Here is an 18,738-nt window from a genome sequence, read left to right as displayed (position 1 = left end):
CTCCCGTGCCCATGCAAAACAGAACCCGAGTTGGACTGAGGCTTTATTAAATACACCTGTGCTGCAGAGGCTGCTACTCGTTCTCCTCGCTGCGCAGTCTGGCGTTGGGGTTGGTGATCTTGATGGCGAGCTGTGCGGCTCTCTCCACGATCACCTTCCTGTTCTTCGAGGACACGTTGTGGGCAATCTCTGCACAGTACGACCTGTTGGAGACACACAGCGTTGGCCTTGGCTCCAGCAGCACCCAGAGCTGAGGCAAAGCCCTCTGGAGCCAGGCCACCAAGGGACAGCGTTGGAGCTGTCCTGCCAGCAGTACTCGGGCACAGCTGGGCTCGGGGGCATCACTGCACGGGCACTGAACCATGACTCCCACCCCTCACTGGCCTGAAGCAGGAGCTCCCCTGCAGAAAAGCTCAGCTTTTCCTGTGAATGACTCAGCCAAAGGCCGTTGTAAATTACTGTTCTTACTACTTTGTAGCAAAAACAAGCACTGGAGCAGACTTGTGCCCAGGTCTGACCCAGAGCTCCAGTTCTGTCTGTGGTTACCAGTGATGTGGCACAGCCCTGCTTGCCACCGTTGTGTATTTTTGCCAAGGGGATGAGACTGCCAGCCTCAAGGCTTCTCTGTGCCCCTACCCTCCAGCAGCCATTCACTGAGGGAACAGTGATGGCATCTATGCTCTCCAAGCAATGACTTTCCTCGTTTCCCCCGACCATGCCACCCCTCCCAGGCGGGAGTACAGCCCCCACACACTCACTTGTTGCTCATCATCAGCACTTCGAGCTCTTTTACATTGTGGACCAGGAACTTTCTGAAGCCTGTGGGCAGCATGTGTTTTGTCTTCTTATTGCTGCCATAGCCGATGTTGGGCATCAGGATCTGTCCCTTGAAGCGCCGGCGCACTCTGTTGTCGATGCCTCTGGGTTTGCGCCAGTTGCGCTGCACAAATGCAGAAAACAGTTACAAAACGAGACCACCCTGACCACAGCTGGCCTGAGGGCTGCCTACACCGGCCCCCACACTCCCTGCCCAGCTGCTGCAGTTCGGCACCATCCTGCTGGGCTTTCCTTTACCACCTACACCAAAGGCACCCCAAAAGTTCTGTCCTGGGGAAGCTGCAGCAACTCCTCACCTTGATCTTGACATAGCGGTCAGACTGGTGCCGAATGAACTTCTTGGTTCTCTTCTTGACGATCTTGGGCTTCACGAGAGGCCTGAGGGCAGGCATGGTGGCTGCGGGACAGAGCGGGGTGAGCGCGGGGCGTGACCCAGGTGCGGTGCAGCTCCCCGGGCCACGCGTGTCGCAGACTGCCTTCCCCCAGGGGCCACGGGCGGGCCGGTGAGGGAATGGGTCTTCATCTGCTGGGGCTCTTCCTCCCGCCTCCGAAGCTGGCAGAGCACTGGGAGCTCTCCAGATGCGATCCTGGGAGGTGCCGCGGTGTCATCCCCGCGGCCCTGCGATGCTCCTGCCCGGAGTCCGGCGCCGCACGCCGCGGAGACCAACGGCGACCGAGACCCCCCGGCTCCGCCCGCCCACGCTCCAGAGGCCCCGGCCCGGCTGCTGATCGAGCGCGGCCGCGGCGGCCCCGCCGCCCGGGAAGGGGCGCGGGTGGGCCCCCAGCGCCACCCATCCTCCGCAGGCAGAGGACCGGTGCCGGCCCGCGGGAGCCGCTTTCCGCGCCACGGGGAAAAGATGCGGCGGAGGGGAGGGGAAAGGGAGGAAACCGGTCCGTGCCAGAAGCGCCGGGGCGCGGATGGCCCCGGATGGCGCGGCAGGGACTCACCGGTGCCGATGGCGCGTCCACCGCGGGCCGGGCGAGAGAGGGAGGGGCCCCGCGCAAGCGCTTATGGGACAGGCGGGCGGTGCTGGCAGGGGCGTGTGGCGCTGCGGCCGCGCACACGGGGCACCGGGCCCCGGCGGGGCGGCGCGGAGATCAGCCCGCCGCCGCGGAGAGGTGGCACCGGGCAGGGAGGTTCAGTCCGGCGGGGGCGCCCAGAATCGGTGCTTCCCGCCCACCGCCACGGACAGCGCGCCTGCTACGGGGCTGCCAGGACCTGTCTGCGTCACAGCGCAGGCGGTGCCCGCCAGCTGCTTCCGCCAGTGCGGGCGGGCGGGCGAGCGCCCCCCGGCGGCGCGGCGGAGCCGGCCGGGCCCGCTCGGGCTCCGCAGGCCCGGAACGCGGGGCACGGCCCGAGCGACCGAGAGCGGCCCCGGCTCCGGGAGCCAGAACCCGCCTCGGGCCCTCTCCTGCCGCAGCGACACGGGGCCCACCCCTGGATGAGACTGGGAAGGCGCCACTAGCTCCGGCGGCACCGGGGGCCGGGCCAGGCCCGGGCAGCGGGCACGGAGCGGGGTCTGCTCCGTCCCGGGCTGCTCCCTGCACACGCTCTCCCCCTCAGTCCGTGTCCAGCAGCACCGGGATCAGATCCCGACTGCTCCGGGCCCGGGGGAGGTAACGGTGGGCACTGGATGCCTGTGCCCAGCGAGCCCCCAGCCCGGGGAGGCAGCTGCAGGCAGAGAGCCGCACTGCAAGAAGAGACAGGCACTACAAAACAGGGACACGTTTATTAAAAAAATAGCAATGACCTAGCCATGACATCACACAAATATATACACCCAGAGCTGTGAGGGCACCCGAGGGGAGGTGGTGGAGCAGGTCAGCCCCAGCTCAGCTCAGTCGATGCTCAGCCTCTCCCGGTTCTCCCACAGCCACGTGTGGTACACGTTCAACTTGTGGTCCTGTGGCTGCACCTGAGACACAGGGAAAATGTCAAATATTTACTAAAACACCTTAAAATATCTCATCGCTCCAACATTGTGAGTGTTGGTGCCTGGGGGTCGGTGGGCACAAGTGACAGCCGAAGGGCGCCACCCACCTCCTTCCACTCGTTAACACAGAAGATCCTGTAGGAGTCGTTGCCGTACTTGCCGATGCCGTGCAGCTCGATCGGGTAGCGCCACGCCTTGCTCAGGTACTCACCTGCGGGGCAGGGCACAGCACTCAGCACCTGCACACACACACCTGCCCTCACCGCCTGCACACAGGAGCACCCTGTGCCACTGTTACATGACTTCACTTCGGCACATTTCAAATGAAAACCAAAAGTTTCAGGTGTTTCCTGGTGCACGCAGACCGTGAATCCCCACGGGTTAATCTTAAACTGTGGTGTTTACATTCTCTGTTTAGAGAATGTGAATACCACATCAAACTGCTTTTCAACAAACCACCGTGGGAGTTTTATTCATAATCTCTCTCATCTGAACAAAATTCTCCTCGGCAGGTTCTGAGTACAGAATCAGAAAAATCCCAGGTGGAAGGGGCTTCTGCAGGTCACCAGAGCAGCCCTGAGCAGAGCCACCCCGTGACAGTGCTCAAACACAGCAGCAGTGCTGCGGGTGCTTGGGTCTCTCCCACTCCAACCAGTTCCTGGTCTCCTGCAGAACACACCGTGGCTGGGTTTCCCTCCCAGGTCACACTGGGATCAGCAGCTTTGCCTGTGTGACACCAATGGATCCCAAATGCTGCACAAAACAGACACCAACACACCCAATCCCCAGAGCAGCGTTTGCATCAAAGCTGTTTGTCTTTTGCCAGCATAACCAAGATGGCTCCAGCTGTCAGGAAAACCCACCTGAGAACCTGATGATGGTTTTGGCTCTGAGTTCGTAGAGGCCCAGAGGTTTGAGCAGCTCTGACATTTCTTTCCAGTCTGCAGCCCTGGCTACCTCAGGAGAAGGATACTTCCTCAGGAACTCCCAGAGCACTGGAATGGCCATTTTCCCTGGTGAAAGAATCCCGTGAGCAGGAGGCTGGGATGGAGCTCTCCTTCTGCACTATCCATGTGCTTTCTCAAGTGAGCTTTTCCAAGGTAAGGTACCAACTAAGGATTATTATTTCACAGTGACACAAGTTAAAAGAAATCAATTATTTCATTAACGCCATTAAAACTGGCAGCTGTTTCAGCCCCGTAACACCTCCCAACATCTACACACCTACTCCTGCTACTCTACTTACCTGAAGTTTTGTTGAGAAATATGGTGGCAATGAGAAGCTTCCATGGATCATGGAAGAGTGTTTCCTGGATAAGATTGAAAGGAGAACGTGGAGGAGTCCATTTTCTGAGGGCCTTCCTTCTGGGTGGGCTGAGGGCTGTACAGGGGCAACACAGGAATGTTTATTAGACAGCAAAGGATGGCTTTACCTATTTAATGAAAAAAAAAAAGAAGAAGACCTCTGAAGCATTATTGTGGAGGCACTGTGCATAGAGGGAGCCACAGCAGCTCCCACACGGCCTTTGCACAGCTGCAGGGGACTGTCCCACTTGGCACAGCTGCAGCCAGTGTCAAGCTGCAAGGAATTTTCCACATCATCACTTGATCCTGAGCTATCCGATCCCTTCCCCATAAAAAATGTATTACCCTAAATACAATACCTTCTTTGCTGTATTTACTGGAAAAATAGGGACTCGTTTTCCTTCTCTCCACTTGTGTTCGTGGGACAGACTCTTCTGTAAAGAAATAAACTTCAGCATTAAGCAAAAGCAGCAAGTATTTTGTTGTCATGTTTCACACACCACCTCTGCTTTATGCAGTGATGGAAACAGAGGGAATTCTTCTCATGTACAGTACACAAATGTACCTTAAATCTCCTCAGATTATTGCCTGACACTGTACAGCTTAAGAGCTTGGCACAGTAAGTTTCAGTTTTGAGTAAGTCTGCATTAATTTAAATGCTGTTGGATAAAAATGAGATTTGGATGTCAGAGCAGCTTGACCTGAAGCAGAACACGTGGCCTCAAGAGCTAGGAGAGGCCTGGGCAGAAGGTGAGGGCTGGCATCACCCTCTGCTGTCTCACCCACCTGGAGGCACTGTGGCTGCTGCGAGGCTGCTCCTGTGCCACGGCTCAGCATCCACCTGGGAGTCAGGCTGCTCACTCTGCTCACCCAGAGCCCCTGGATCCGCCACTGGGCCTGTCTGCAGTCCATGGGGTTTCTCCTCAGAGCCTGCAGCAGGTGTGTCACTGGAGCACGGCCCCTCCTCTGGCAGGTGAGCCAGCTGCCTCTGTGAGCCAGGCACCGGCCTGAGCCGTGCCCTGGACGTTGCTGCCAGAGCTGTCCCTGCGCCCCCAGGGTCAGCCCCTGCTGCACCCCCTCCCTGGCTGTCAGCTCCATGCGTGTCTGCCTGCCCACGGCCCCTCTCGTTCTGAGCACACTTGGTCTCCCGTGCGTTAGGGACTCTTCTCTGCCTCTTGCTCTTGGCGTCACCTTGGTTCCTCCTTTCTGAGCCCTTCTCACGTTTCCTAGTTTGAACGCTTCTCCCATCTGCCCTCTTTCTTCTGGTTTTCAAATTCTCCTCTGATTTTGTGCCTACCACTACAAAACCCGTGCCTTCCACAGTAGATGTAGCATCTTCCAGGTTTCCACTCCCAGCCTGGATGTTCTGAATTCCAGCCTCAGCACCATTCTGTGCATGGAGCTCCTGCGCTCTGCTCTGACAATCCTCCTTTTCCAGGTCAGTCCTTGCAGCTCCTGTGCCATATCCCTTCAATCCTGAACGTGTGCTTCCTCGAGGAGCTACAAAATCAAAATCTGCTGCTTTCAGTGTTGTCTCCCCAGTTTTCTGTAAATACTCCACAAGTGCTCGTTTTGACCTCAGCTTCTTCCCTTCAGGGCTGTGGTAGGAAAGGAAAGGAAATTAGCATTGACTTTCTCATTCTACCGCTCTTTGCTTACAAATCTTCAATAATACATGAAAACAACCCCAAAACGAAGGACAAAACCAATTTTTGAGGGCGACGCCTGGGCAGATTTCTGGGGCCCTGCCAAGCAAGGCCACACGGAACTCACTGACAGCCCCAGCCTCACCTTATGAAATACACGTCGATCCTCCCGGCCGTCCTGCCCGCCCGCCTGCGGCTGCTCACCCGCTGCCACCCGCGGGGGACGGGGCTGGGGTTGGGGTTGGGGCCGGGCCGTTCCGCCGCCGCCGCCGCGCCTCGACTGCCGCCCCCGGGGCTGCAGGGGAAGAAGAGCCCGGGTAAGGTCCCGCTGCCGGCAGAGCTCCGGGGACAGCGGGGCGGGCCTGGGGCCGGATCCCCGCCCGCGCCCCGCTGACGAGGCCCGCGCACCGGGCCCGCTCCGCCCTCACCCGCCCGCCGCTCCCGGCGCCGCCATCTCCCGCGCGCCGCTCACGTGACCCTCCCGGCCCCGCCCCGCGCGAGCGGCCCCGCGGCGCTGGCAGCGCCCCCTGGCGGGCTGGCGGACCCGCGGGCCGCGGGCGCAGGCGCGTTGCCCGTGGCAGCGGCGGGGCCGGGGAAGCGGCGCCCGGCGCGGAGCGGGCCCGGCCGTGAGGGGCGGCGCCGAGCCGTGCCGAGCCGTGCGGGGTCCGAGGCATGCGGGCCGCGCTCACCTGGCGCGACAGGGCCGAGCAGTGGTGAGCGGCCCCGGCACAGCCGGCGTGCCGGCCCGTTCCGTTCCGGGCGGCTGCTCGGGGCTGCGGGGGGCTCCCGGCGCGGGTCGGGCCCGGGCGCTCCTGCCGCTCGGGGTTCGTGGGCAGTCACAGCCACGCTCCCTGGGCCGCTGCAGGGCTGGCCGGGCGGCACCTCTGGTCAGTTTCTGTCTCCTGACACGCGGTTCTTGGTTGGTTTGTTTGTTTGTTTCCCGCAGCATTTACGACCTCGCGTTCAAGCCGGATGGGACCCAGCTGATAATTGCTGCTGGAAACAGGCTGCTGGTAGGGAAACCTCCTTGTCCTCTCTCCTTTTCAGCTGTATGAGCATGATTTCTTTCACATTAACTTATGAATATAACCTATCTGAAATCCCCTTATCTCTGTCAGTGCAGCCTCACAGTAACATACATATTAATGCAGGCCAATTCTAAAGTGTTTTGAAGCTTTTAAATATTTCTCACCAAGTTTTAAGCTCTATTTCCAAAAGTAATTGGATTTAAGCTATTTGTGTCATCTCGTGCTCCTGTGGGCGCCCGGGGTTTGAGGTCCATGAACCCGCCCTAGTCCTGGCGCAGCGCAGGGGCCGTGCTGGTGCGAGTCTCCTTAAATCTCTGAGCCAGGGCCGAGGCTCGGACCCGCGTCCTGGCGCTGAGGTGACAGGACCGGTGTGGGAACATTCACCTCGAGCTGTTTGTGGGTCCCTGGGGCTGCTGCAGGAGCAGCTCAGCGCCAGCTGCTCGCAGGTCCTGCGAAGCGTCCAGGTGGGGCAGGTTAGGAGCTGCAGGAAGGGAAAGACGGGATGGAGGGATTGTAGAGTTCAGCATTGCAGGACAACAGCTTTATTTTCAGGGCTAACGCAATCACGTATTTAGTGATGCTCCTTTGCAGTAATTTATTATGCTTAAACATAAAATGCGTAGAGAGATGTTTTAACAGCAAGATGTAAAATATAAAAATAAAAGATAAAAAGCCAATAAGATGTAAAACAAGCTGCCAAACAAGCTGTTGAAAAATGTCCTTTGTGCATGTTATTTTCTAGTACTGACTTCTTTCTTTCTAAGAATATCAAGTTACAGAAAGCTGTTTCTGTGCTAGAAAATGTTTTGTCTTGTATGAACTATATGAAATCCAAAAAGCAGGCACAAAAGGAAGTGCATAATCTGCTGACCTTCAGTAATTTTATATCCCAGCCCTCACACTGGAGGTGTTTACACCAGGTTGGATGGGACTTGCAGCAACCTGGTTTAGTTGAAGGTTTCTCTGCCCCACGGGGGCATGAAGTGAGTGAGCTTTAAAGTCCCTTCCCACCCAAATGTGGTTCTCTGACTCAATGAAGGGCTTTTTTGTGCAAGTTCTTTTGTTTGTATATTTGGATTGGTTTTTTCTCCCCATTTGAACAGGTGTATGATACTTCTGATGGAACCCTAATTCAGCCTTTGAAGGGACATAAAGACACTGTGTACTGCGTGGCTTATGCCAAAGATGGTAAATAGCACCCTGGGGCACTGTTAGCCTGGTTTGCAGAGTGCATCTCTCCCACGGGTGGTTGATTGCCCATGGAAGTTGGAAGTGGGCATTGTTCTGGTCACAGCGTGGGACTGCTGGGCTTTATTCTTTAACAAGTGCTGGGTTTGCTGTCCAGTGGAGGCTGTGATCTGCTGTGCAGATCTACCTGCACAGGTACCTGTACGGTCACCTGTGAGCCCAAGAGCTCCCACTGCTCCTCCTCTTTGACTTTAGTGTTAGGCTTAGCACTGGTGAAGGGTATATTCATGGGCAGCGTGAGGAGAAGGCTCACCTCAGAGATTCCTATTTCTACTACTCATCTGCCTCTGAGTTTTATTCCTGTATTTCCTCTGTCCCAGAGCTTCCTGATCTCCTGATCCTTCACATGTTACCTGCTCAGTGCACTCTGCTTCCAGTTCTCTCATGGTCTACAACTCTCACTCAGTGGGACGCACTCTGTGGGTTGGGGGCCTTCCTGCAGCTGCTGCTGTTAGGGTGATGGGAGTTCCTGTGACCCTGTACCAGTTTAACTTGTTTCCCATCAATCTCCAGCGTGGGGCTGGACAGCACTGGAAGGACTGGTTACTAGCAAGGCCATGGAAATGGTGCAGAGCAGCCACTGGAACTCCATGTGCCTGGGAGAGCACCAGCACATCCATGACTCAGTGTCAGCCCCTTTATTACTTGAGCCTTGTCGAGTTCAAGAACTTCTTGCTCTCTCTTTGATTGAGTATTTGGAGTGAAAGTGATTCTTGTATGTGTGGGATTTAATTTATCTCTAATTCCTAGGCAAGCGTTTCGCATCTGGCTCTGCTGATAAAAGTGTGATAATTTGGACTTCAAAGTTAGAAGGAATTCTGAAGTACACGTAAGTGATGCTGTTCAGTTCTGTGCCTCAGAAGCTGATTTTGATTATTCACTGCTGCAATTAAAGAGCATGAGCTGTTAGATTTGGGAGAAGGTTCGCTAAGGTCAGAGAAAATGGGTGATAGGGGAGGGAGGAGGAAAAGAGCAGCTGAAGTATCTGAGTGAGGCAGGAAAGCAATTAAAGGCATAAAAGGAGGTGGGGAATTCAGAGAAATCTGTGAATTTAGAGGGCTGACAGAGAACTAGGGACACTCAGAATAGGTCATAATAAAATTAAACATAGTATGCCCAGTCTTCTATAATAAACCATAATTCTGGTTCAAAGATCAAATTGAAGATGGGTTTGTCACTTCTGGTAGATTTCAGTCATTTGGCTCTGTTTTCAGAGAGCCCTCTGGAGCAGCAGCTTCATGTTCTCCTGAGTGCACATTTATCAGGAGCTGGCTGGTCGCTGCGCAGGGCCCGCACAAGCGCGCTTGGTTTAGGATTTGGTTACAGCCTTCAGTCATATTTTTCAAACCCCTGTTGCTGTAATCTTGATGAAATACAGTGAATCCTGCTACTTGGAGACAGTTTTTACAAGGTTTATTACTTAATTACTTTACAGTGATAGCAGACTTACTTGATGTACTATAAACCAATCCAGTTATTTTGGCATCTGCTAAAGCTTTCAGCTCACTTGCTGAAAGTCAGAAAAGGGACATTTAAGAATGATTTATTGAAATCTGATTGTAACTTCATTCTAGGCATAATGACTCTATCCAGTGCGTTTCATACAATCCTCTCACTCATCAGTTGGCATCCTGCTCGTCTGGGGATTTTGGTATGTCTTCTCCCTTAACTTTTCCATCAAGACAGTGAATTCCATTACAGTTAGATAGCTTAGCTAACTACAGATAGGTACAGCTCTGTGACTCCAGGAGAGATGGGACACAAAGCTACCTAACATTCAGTGACATTGGATACTGATTTAAACCACTTAAACTCAGTGAGAAAGGACAGTAGTGATGGGTCACAGGATCAAATGTGCTGCTCTGTTACTGGAATTTTTTGCAGAGACATCCTCTGTTATTTAGATGGATTTTTTTTTCCATTTAATAATAAATAATATGTATTTAAATGCCCACTTGCAGTGTACAAGACTTTGGTGCCTCTGAAATCCCAGCTGAGTTCTCTGACAGTATTAGTTTCCAGTCTGAACCCTGGCACATACTTACTTATCATTGGCTCTTTGTTTTCTTTCATCAAGGCTTGTGGTCTCCAGAACAGAAGTCAGTCTCTAAACATAAAACAAGCAGCAGGATTACTTGCTGTAGGTAAGTTTTAAGGGTTATCTGTGTCATTTAAGTTAGTTTCAATACAAACCATTTCAAGATAGAAGCTTTAAAAAAAAAGACTTTTCCTTCCTTCTTTTTCAGTAGCAAAGTGTTGGGTTATGCTTGGTCTTGTTTATAACTAAATCCTTTTGAAGGCATCAGAGACAGATTCTGGTCTTGAGCAGGTGTCTTAGCTGTTCCGTCCCATCTGTTCTTCTCTCTTGTGCAACAACAATAAAATGAAGTTACAGGAAAAATAATTGCAATGTTTGTTTGTTCTTCATTCCCTGTACTGTTGGGGTTTTCAGTTGAAGAAGTTATTATCTTTGTGGGGAATCTGAAGTAAGGATTCATAACTGAAGTCATTCATCTGACTGAAGAATAGACCAGAATAGACCCTAGGCCTCCCCTGTCCTACACCAGACAGTTCCATCTGATCATGTTCTAAATGTGGCTTTTAAAGCATCTTGGTCTGCTCCCAGACTGCCATCCCCAAACTGTATCTGACTTAGCACATGTTACAAATATTGCAAGCTTTAAATTATTATTTTACTTCTGTATATATGATAAAATGTCCTTGATGTAGAGAGTGCTGTTGCTATAAATGTGGATTTAGATGCATAAACAAACCATAGGATTACTAGCCACCTCTCAGAACTCCCTCTTAGAAGTATACTTTAATCTACCATTCCTGTGTGAGTGTGCTATTCACCATCCTGCCTTTCTGCTGCTTGTTTGTAGTTTACTCTTCAGTGTGTATGTGTTTTCTCAGCTGGACAAATGATGGCCAGTACCTTGCTTTGGGGATGTTCAACGGCATTGTCAGCATAAGGAACAAAAATGGTGATGAGAAGGTGAAAATAGAGAGGCCAGGGGGCTCTTCCTCTCCAGTATGGTCAATTTGTTGGAATCCTTCCAGGTAAATAATTTCATCCTTCTTTTTTTTTTCATTCTGAATAGATAATCCTTGGCTCATTGATTGCAGAAAGGCTTGACTTCTATCCCTGCTGGAGCAGATTAATTCCCATATCTGTTACCTTCTTTAAGTGATTATATATTGGGGTTTTGGCTTTGCTGCCAGTCCTCAACTGAATAGAGAACCTGGGAACAAGTGTAGATTGGAGACATGGATTGTTTAGGTTGAAAAAGCCCTTTGAGACATCAAATCCAACCACTCCTACAGCAGTGCCAAAGCCACCACTAACACCTGTCCCCAAGTGCCACATCCACACAGCGTTTAAATCCCTCCACCCCTGATGGACAGCCCTTTCAGGGAAGAAATTATCCCAATACCCAGCCTAAACCTTCCCTGGCAAAGCTTGAGGCCATTTCCTCTTGTTGTGTCCCTGTCCCCCCCTCAAGCTTTGAGTTATTCCTATAGAGGATACTGGTTTTGATTTTGTGTCCCCAAGCTGTTTCCAGAGGTTTAAATGATAAACTGCTGTCCTTTCAGTTTGTGACTTTTAAAGAGTAGCATGAAGTGAATTCTGCTATACTGTGACTTGGTTCTGTTGCTCTAAGAGATTTGTTAATTAAATTGCTGTAGAATTACTAGTTTGTTTTTTTTTTTTTTTTGGCAGAGATGAACGCAATGACATTTTAGCTGTGGCAGACTGGGGTCAGAAGCTTTCCTTTTACCACCTGAGTGGCAAGCAGGTATGTCTTAGAGAGTTTATTCAAGAGTCACAGGGTATTTTTGGTTCTATTTTGTCCCACAATCAAAATACTTGTATACAGGTGCTTTATTAATTTCATTAAACGCCTTCTGTTTTCCCAGCCTTTTATGAATCTACTTTTTTTTAACTATTCCTCTTTCAGCTCTTATTCTCACATAGCAGCTCAGCTGCTGTCTCACAGTTCTTCCATTAAAGCCCTTACAACTCTGCTGGCTTGTGTGACATGGTTCCCTGGTTTGTAGAGAACATCTTTGTGGGTTTTTTCAGCTGGGTAAAGGGGTTTTGTGAGTTGTTGTGTTCTGAACAGAATGGTTTGGGACTGGAGGGATTCTTGGATGTATTTTAGAGCTATCTTTGGGAATCTTAATATAGCCAGTGGCTCTGGGTATTGAAAGTCCCTGCACGGAGGAGATGAATGGTGTCAGCAATGGCACTTGTTGTTTTCAGGAAAGATGAAATTATCCTTTTGTTAACGTTTTTTATTGGGGTTTTTTGGTCTATTTTCCCTTGTAGATTGGGAAGGACAGAGTGCTCAATTTTGACCCGTGCTGCATCAGCTACTTTACTAAAGGAGAGTATCTCTTGCTGGGAGGTTCAGACAGACAGGTTTCTCTCTTCACAAGGGATGGGGTACGTCTGGGCACTGTGGGAGAGCAGAGCAGCTGGGTGTGGACCTGCAAAGTTAAACCAGACTCCAACTATGTGGTGAGTAGGGACATTTTTCTAACATTTTCACGGGGAATTTGTTACTTAAAGATCATACATTCTCATCTTAGTTGCTTGGACAACTAAGCTCTACTGAGGCAGTAGAACTTCACCAGTGTCTAGGGAGGTCCTATAACTGCCACTGGAATTACATATATCCCACAAAAGTAAAACCTGAGCTGTAAGAAGGATCTAAGGAGCATAACACCTGCTCTCAATGCTCTCAAGTGGTAAGGTGTTTGCTGCATTTTGGTTAAAAAAGAGGAGGGAAAAATAATTAAAAATATCAGCTAATAACTTCTGGGCTTGACCAATTCTAATTCCATGATGGGAAGAAGATGCCTACAGGGCAACTGTCAGGCTAAAATGCTGCACTCTTGAGTCCTGTACAAGTGGGAAGAGAATTAAAACAAATTTAAAAGTGAATAAACACACTTCCTCTGTGTGTTTGTCTAATCAAATCTATCCAAAACCCCATCCAAATAAACCCAAGCCCCCCCCCCCCCAGCATGGTGGTCTCCATGGTCTGTGGTGAGGTCAGTCCATTCTCAGTGCACTTGTGCCATGGTTAAATACAAGTCAGCTGTAGCTGGTGTTGGTCTATTCATTGTGCAGGAAAAGGGACATGGTCTTCATATAAGCACCACACACACTGGCAGGTCTCACCTGTTTGTACCAATTAACTGAAATCATTCCCTTGTTGTGTTCAGGCAGTAGGGTGTCAGGATGGAACAATCTCCTTCTACCAGCTGATTTTCAGCACTGTCCACGGCCTCTATAAAGACCGCTACGCCTACAGGGACAACATGACCGATGTTATTGTCCAGCACCTCATCACAGAGCAAAAAGGTAATTCCACACTTGCAAGCAGGCCAAAGCTTCATGCAGCTTGTTTTAGTTAATATCCATCAGGACACTTGGAATATACGCTGCATGTACCTGACAGGCTGTTGTCACTTTGGCAGTCGCACCGTGGAACACACTTGGGATGAGGAGAGGGCAAACTTGGAGTGGGCAAGTTCAGCACTGACAAGTTTAATGAAAGGTGTGGGCATTGGCAAAGAGACTGGGAGGGACAGGGGCTCTTAAAATAAAGTTCTAATCTCTGAAAATGAGATAAAAATACTATGTGTTATATTCAGCTTTTATTTTCCTTACTTGTAACCGCAAGCATTTGTGCATATTTAGTTTCTCCGTTTCTGCTGTCTTTTTATGGCAAGGATTCGAAGTACTGCTCCAGAATGTGCTGTTCATAGTTCATGTGGTAAACTGTGACAGGGATAGCAGATTATGTAGATGCAGAGCAGCAAACGTATCTGAGCAGGAATGTGCTTTGAATTTTAGAAGTGCTCTAGGGAGATTCAATTTTAGTGTATTAGTTCTCTGATTTCTGTATGTTATTTTTGTGTCAGCTTATACTTTATCATTTTGGTGCTTTTTCTTTTTAGTTAGGATAAAAGGCAGAGAGCTTGTGAAGAAAATTGCAATCTACAAAAACAGATTAGCCATCCAGATGCCAGAGAAAATCCTGATTTATGAGTTGTACACGGATGACTCTGCAGATATGTACTATCGGGTGAAGGAAAAGATCATTAAGAAATTTGAATGTAACCTGCTGGTGGTGTGTTCAGATCACATTATTTTATGCCAGGTATGTGCCTTAAAAGCTGGAGTAGTCCCGGGGTGTGTTCGGTGTTCAAGGCAGCTGTCCCAGACAGTGGCTGGCAGGACATGAGTGTCCCCTGGGATGTGCTGCAGCACTTCCCAAGGCAGTCCTGCTGTGCCCTGCAGTGCTCACATGCTGCTGGGCAGCCACTGTGGCGTGGCTCAGGTGACTCTGGTTCAGTAAAGCAGGCTCCAGAGTGAATTTGATAAATCAGCACAGAATCCAGGGGTTCTTTCGGGTGGGAGAGAGCTACTAGAAGAAGATTGGGGGTGTTTGTTTTTCTTTGCTCATAGGATTGCAAAGTCTTAAAGAATTCACCCATTAAATTGAGTATTTGACTTTATGATTTTTAAATGTAGAAGTAGACACACCTGCTAGTATAGGTATAAACATCACATATCAGACACAGATATTTGGCTTCACCTCCAGGCTGTGTTTTATACCTTACTGTGTCCTTAGGAGAAGAGACTGCAGTGCCTCTCATTTAGTGGTGTTAAAGAACGAGAATGGCTGATGGAATCTCTTATTCGTTACATTAAAGTAATTGGAGGACCTCCAGGGAGAGAAGGGCTCTTAGTTGGTCTGAAGAATGGTCAGGTAACACATCAGCTCTGGTATGTGTCTTTCCACTGCAAACAAAATGTATTCTGTTCTCTTGGAGACCTTAGGAGCAGCAGGCTCTTCTGCAGCCTAGAATTTTATTTGACAGTCTCATCTTGGGATTAAAAATTAATTACTTCTGTCTTTCTCATTCTCTGACAAAAAAATTCATAAATATATGTTTAACTGGGTCTGGAGGTCTGTGAGTTAGTATCAGCTGACAAAATTGAGTTGTTGGTGAAGAGAGCAGGTTTGCCTTTAGTGGGGGTTGGAGGTGTGTACACTTTTCCTGGTGACCACTTGTGAGGGTGTGGCTGTGCTCCAGGTGTGGGGGCTGTCTGTTTCACACGCCAGGTGGCAGGTACTGATAGCAAGGGCGTTGAGATCCTGTTTGTGTCTTCTGTATGTAGCGTATTCCTGTATTAATGAAATTGTGTGACTAGTGGAGAGCCCAGGATGCATGGCATCTGGTTTATCTGTATAGGCTTGCGACCTAGAGCGTGTTGTATCAGCCAGGCTGCTCAGGAGACAAACTGGAAGCATTTCCCTAATTTTATAGCAGTTTGTCTCTGAAAAAGCTGGCAGTTTCACACTTCAGACAGCACTGAGGGTTTGCCGCGCTGTGCTGTTTCCAGTTGTGGGGACAGAGCAGTCTGAGTGAGTTTGTTTCCCAGATCCTGAAGATCTTTGTGGACAACGCGCTGGCGATCGTGCTGCTGAAGCAGGCCACGGCCGTGCGCTGCCTGGACATGAGCGCCTCGCGCAGCAAGCTGGCCGTGGTGGACGAGAACGACACCTGCCTGGTCTACGACATCCACACCAAGGAGCTCCTCTTCCAGGCGAGCATCAGCACTTGCTGGGGTTTCTAAATGGGGGAGCAGGAGGGCAGGAAGCGGTTTGGTGCACAGAGCATCTCAAAAGTGTTGCTGTGCAGAAATTTGCGTAACTCCTTTAAGCTATTAATCGCATCTTGTAGAATTTAACTGCGATCTGTTTATCAAAACCACCCTCTCAGAGACGGGGGAGTAGGAATGAGAAGACGGGAAATCTATGTGAGCAACAGCTGAATAAAGAGCTCTTAGACATGTGACCTTTTCAGTTTAATTTAGAACTCTGCCCTGCTTCCCTCTGAAGCATTACAGTTAATGAGCATTTTAGTTTTATCATTAGTACGAACAGAATTAAAGCCTAAACATCTTTGTTCGTTGGGTATTCATAGGCTATAAAAGGAATCATGATAATGCTCTCTTCATTGGCAGTTTAGCAGTCACTTATTAATGTTGATTAAATGTTTTCAGAACATACTGGATAGCAAGGATGGAGTGCTGCAAGATAGGGTCTGCAACTTCCTTTGTGTAATGGACTGAGAAATGATCAATTAAATGCACTAACTAGCAGTATATTATTGTGGAATTTGGGATTATGTTTTACAGATTGATTCTAGAGATTGCTAGTAAATATACATAAGGCAAGACAATTATAGCTGAGAATTAAAATGTAAAATACATCCCAATAAATCTGTTTAGGAATGTTCCAGACTTTAGGATATTGCAAATGTGAATAATCGATGTGTGTGTGTACACACCAGGCTGTAATGGGTCAAACACTTCAGCTGAAGGAGGCATGTTTCTTAGCAAAGATGGGATTGCATCAGTTGTAATCCTGAGATGTTTTTCTCATTAGGAGCCCAATGCAAATAGTGTGGCCTGGAATACCCAGTGTGAGGATATGCTTTGCTTTTCTGGAGGGGGTTACCTCAATATCAAAGCTAGCAACTTCCCTGTCCACCAGCAAAAACTGCAAGGCTTTGTTGTGGGTTACAATGGCTCCAAGATCTTCTGCCTTCATGTTTTCTCTATGTCAGCAGTTGAAGTTCCGCAGGTAATCCTTTAATCTCATTAAGTGTTGCTTTATATCTCATAAACATGAATGTTTAACAAGTGAAGAAGCTTTTCTGAGATTTACTTGTATTTCATTACTAAAATGATTGCAGTTCACACTTCCTTCGTTGTTATTTAAGTTATATTGTGTGATCTATTTTATTTTTGTTTCTTTGGCATTAATTAAGCTAACTTCCTTTTTGCTGTTGGTAATTGTCTCTGATTCTCCCTTTCTACTTGCAAATGCACATAATCTAATATAGTGCAGGCCTTACCTCCTGCAGGATTTTTGCTGTGTTCTCTCTATATAACTTTTATCCATTGTAATTTCATTTTCCTTGAATACATAAAATACTGTTTTATTGTTGCTTCATCTAGACGCCTTTAGGCAATATTTTATCAGAATATTTTAGTCTGAATGTTTAGTACCTGTGTGGTCTTTATATTCAAAATTTAGGGATTGCCTTCCATAAAAGGCTGATTTCTGTCATCATGGAAGTAAAAAAAAACAAAGCAAAAAAAGAAAGTAGAAGGATTGTGACTCTGTGCATCCAAGAGTGTGCAGGACTTGCCTCTGAGAATCAATGAATAAAGCAGAATGTCCTGTGCTTGTACTGACTGATGGACACCTTGTTGCAGACCCTCTGTCCCTTGAGGCCCTGGGCAGGTCCTTGGTGGGGCTCTGGCTTGTCCAGGGTGGTTGGCAGCCACAGGCAGGATCACCGGGCCTTGAACACTCCTGTCCGCCTTTGGCACGCTGTAGGCACCAAGGTGCCACAGAATTGTTGTGCAGCATCTCAGAGGCAGCTTCTCCACAGCTGTGCTTTTGGAGAGAGGCAGTAGCAAAGGGTGTACAATGTTCAGATAAATTGGTGAAAGTAACACGGGAACGGACCCGCCTCGTGCTGGGGTTGCAAAGCCAGGGTGAGGCAGCAGTGCTGCAGGGCTCCCCGAGCCCCCAGAGGGCTCTGTGGCTGCAGACACACGTCCGTCTGTCTGTCTGTCTGTCTGTGTGTCACCCTGCAGCAGCTGGCAGCTCTCCACGGGGATTCCTTTGGGGCAGGTGCTCGAAAGGCCCAGTGTGCTTTGTGCCGGGTCACAGCCTGGGGAGCGCAGCTTTGTCCTGAGGCTGGGGCACCACGGCTGCTTTGCTGCCCTGCCTTTGTGTCCGGGTGTGTCCAGGGACTCCTCCTGCTCTTGGCCCTTGAGAGCACACTGCCCCTCCTTTGCTCTGCTTATGAGTACTAAAAAAGCTCAGTGTACGTCATATTTAGCATGTTCAATGCCCAGAAGAATTCGCATCCTTAACTACTTCCTAATATTGCAGGGAACTGAAGATTTCAAAATGGATGAGTTTGGAATGTAATTAACCCAGCTTGTGTAAAGATAAGATAAAGATCACCCCAGAATGTTGTTCTGTCTGTGTACAAAACTGAGATGTTTATTCTCTGGGCAGCTTGTAATGGTTGTAATTAGAATATATTTTTTTTCCCAATATTTGTAGAAAATTTCACTAATATATCTCAATATTATGCCTTCTGATACATGTTTTTTTCTATGACGATCCTCAGTCTGCACCCATGTATCAATATCTGGAACGAAAAATGTTTAAAGAAGCCTATCAAATTGCATGTTTAGGAGTGACTGATGCTGACTGGAGAGAGCTGGCCATGGAAGCCTTGGAAGGGCTGGAGTTTGAAACTGCTAAAAAGGTAAAGCATTTGTTTACTCGTTTAGCAGAAAGCTTGGGTTTGATATTTATCTATGTGTGTGTGTATGACTACAATGCATGTTTTGTGGCTGGAATATGTGGTGTTCCTGGGTTACTGTCTTGCTTGCCTTTATGTCTCGTTATAAACTCGTGATTTTGAGATGAGGTTTTGAACTGAAATCAAATGTATCTCTCTAGATAAATGCCATGTTCTAAATCAAGGTGTTTGACAGTAGGAAAATGTTTTCATCTGGGAAAGGCGTTGATGGGTTTCGGGGAGCAGAGCTGGGAAGCAGTGCCCACCGGGTGGCAGCAGAGGATGCTCACCTGCCTTTGGCCCCCGCCTTCCTCAGTGCTG

General features: G+C 49.3%; 3 protein-coding genes and 1 non-coding gene across 4 annotated transcripts in view; 1 reads left to right on the top strand and 3 right to left on the bottom strand.

Annotated features, from left to right (window-relative positions):
• Positions 1-30: 30 nt before the first annotated feature.
• On the bottom strand, positions 31-1,888 carry RPL32 (ribosomal protein L32). Its single transcript, XM_054280787.1, has 4 exons — positions 1,786-1,888; positions 1,134-1,234; positions 759-940; positions 31-203 (listed from the first exon to the last, which is right to left on the bottom strand). The coding sequence occupies exons 2-4, from the start codon at positions 1,227-1,229 to the stop codon at positions 74-76; spliced, it is 408 nt and encodes a 135-aa protein (XP_054136762.1). The 5' UTR covers positions 1,230-1,234; positions 1,786-1,888; the 3' UTR covers positions 31-73.
• On the bottom strand, positions 1,298-1,434 carry LOC128939989 (small nucleolar RNA SNORA7). Its single transcript, XR_008483273.1, has one exon. It is a non-coding gene; the product is annotated as a small nucleolar RNA SNORA7 (small nucleolar RNA).
• Positions 1,889-2,552: 664 nt separating the features above from the next.
• On the bottom strand, positions 2,553-6,176 carry MBD4 (methyl-CpG binding domain 4, DNA glycosylase). The gene is made up of 8 exons (XM_054281192.1): positions 6,151-6,176; positions 5,868-6,050; positions 4,863-5,674; positions 4,436-4,510; positions 4,018-4,152; positions 3,635-3,784; positions 2,879-2,982; positions 2,553-2,753 (listed from the first exon to the last, which is right to left on the bottom strand). Exons 1-8 carry the CDS (start codon positions 6,174-6,176, stop codon positions 2,676-2,678), a joined length of 1,563 nt encoding a protein of 520 aa, XP_054137167.1. The 3' UTR covers positions 2,553-2,675.
• Positions 6,177-6,358: 182 nt separating this feature from the next.
• IFT122 (intraflagellar transport 122) overlaps positions 6,359-18,738 on the top strand; it is a 29,960-nt gene continuing 17,580 nt past the window's right edge. The window contains exons 1-15 of the mRNA XM_054280835.1: positions 6,359-6,435; positions 6,669-6,735; positions 7,854-7,938; positions 8,749-8,827; positions 9,573-9,649; positions 10,076-10,142; positions 10,915-11,061; positions 11,723-11,798; positions 12,332-12,523; positions 13,234-13,372; positions 13,972-14,174; positions 14,649-14,786; positions 15,464-15,628; positions 16,473-16,670; positions 18,241-18,381. Coding sequence (XP_054136810.1) covers positions 6,395-6,435; positions 6,669-6,735; positions 7,854-7,938; positions 8,749-8,827; positions 9,573-9,649; positions 10,076-10,142; positions 10,915-11,061; positions 11,723-11,798; positions 12,332-12,523; positions 13,234-13,372; positions 13,972-14,174; positions 14,649-14,786; positions 15,464-15,628; positions 16,473-16,670; positions 18,241-18,381 — 1,815 coding nt within the window. The 5' untranslated portion in view covers positions 6,359-6,394. The remainder of the gene's footprint in view (positions 6,436-6,668; positions 6,736-7,853; positions 7,939-8,748; positions 8,828-9,572; positions 9,650-10,075; positions 10,143-10,914; positions 11,062-11,722; positions 11,799-12,331; positions 12,524-13,233; positions 13,373-13,971; positions 14,175-14,648; positions 14,787-15,463; positions 15,629-16,472; positions 16,671-18,240; positions 18,382-18,738) is intronic.

This window comes from Melozone crissalis, unplaced genomic scaffold (genome assembly GCF_028551555.1).
Source record: "Melozone crissalis strain CALT ecotype California unplaced genomic scaffold, PUWL_Pcris_2 ptg000029l_1, whole genome shotgun sequence".
In the NCBI taxonomy this organism is placed as follows: Eukaryota; Metazoa; Chordata; class Aves; order Passeriformes; family Passerellidae; genus Melozone; species Melozone crissalis.
The sequence above is the reverse complement of the archived record's forward strand: the minus strand, read 5'-3'. Positions and strand labels throughout refer to the sequence as shown.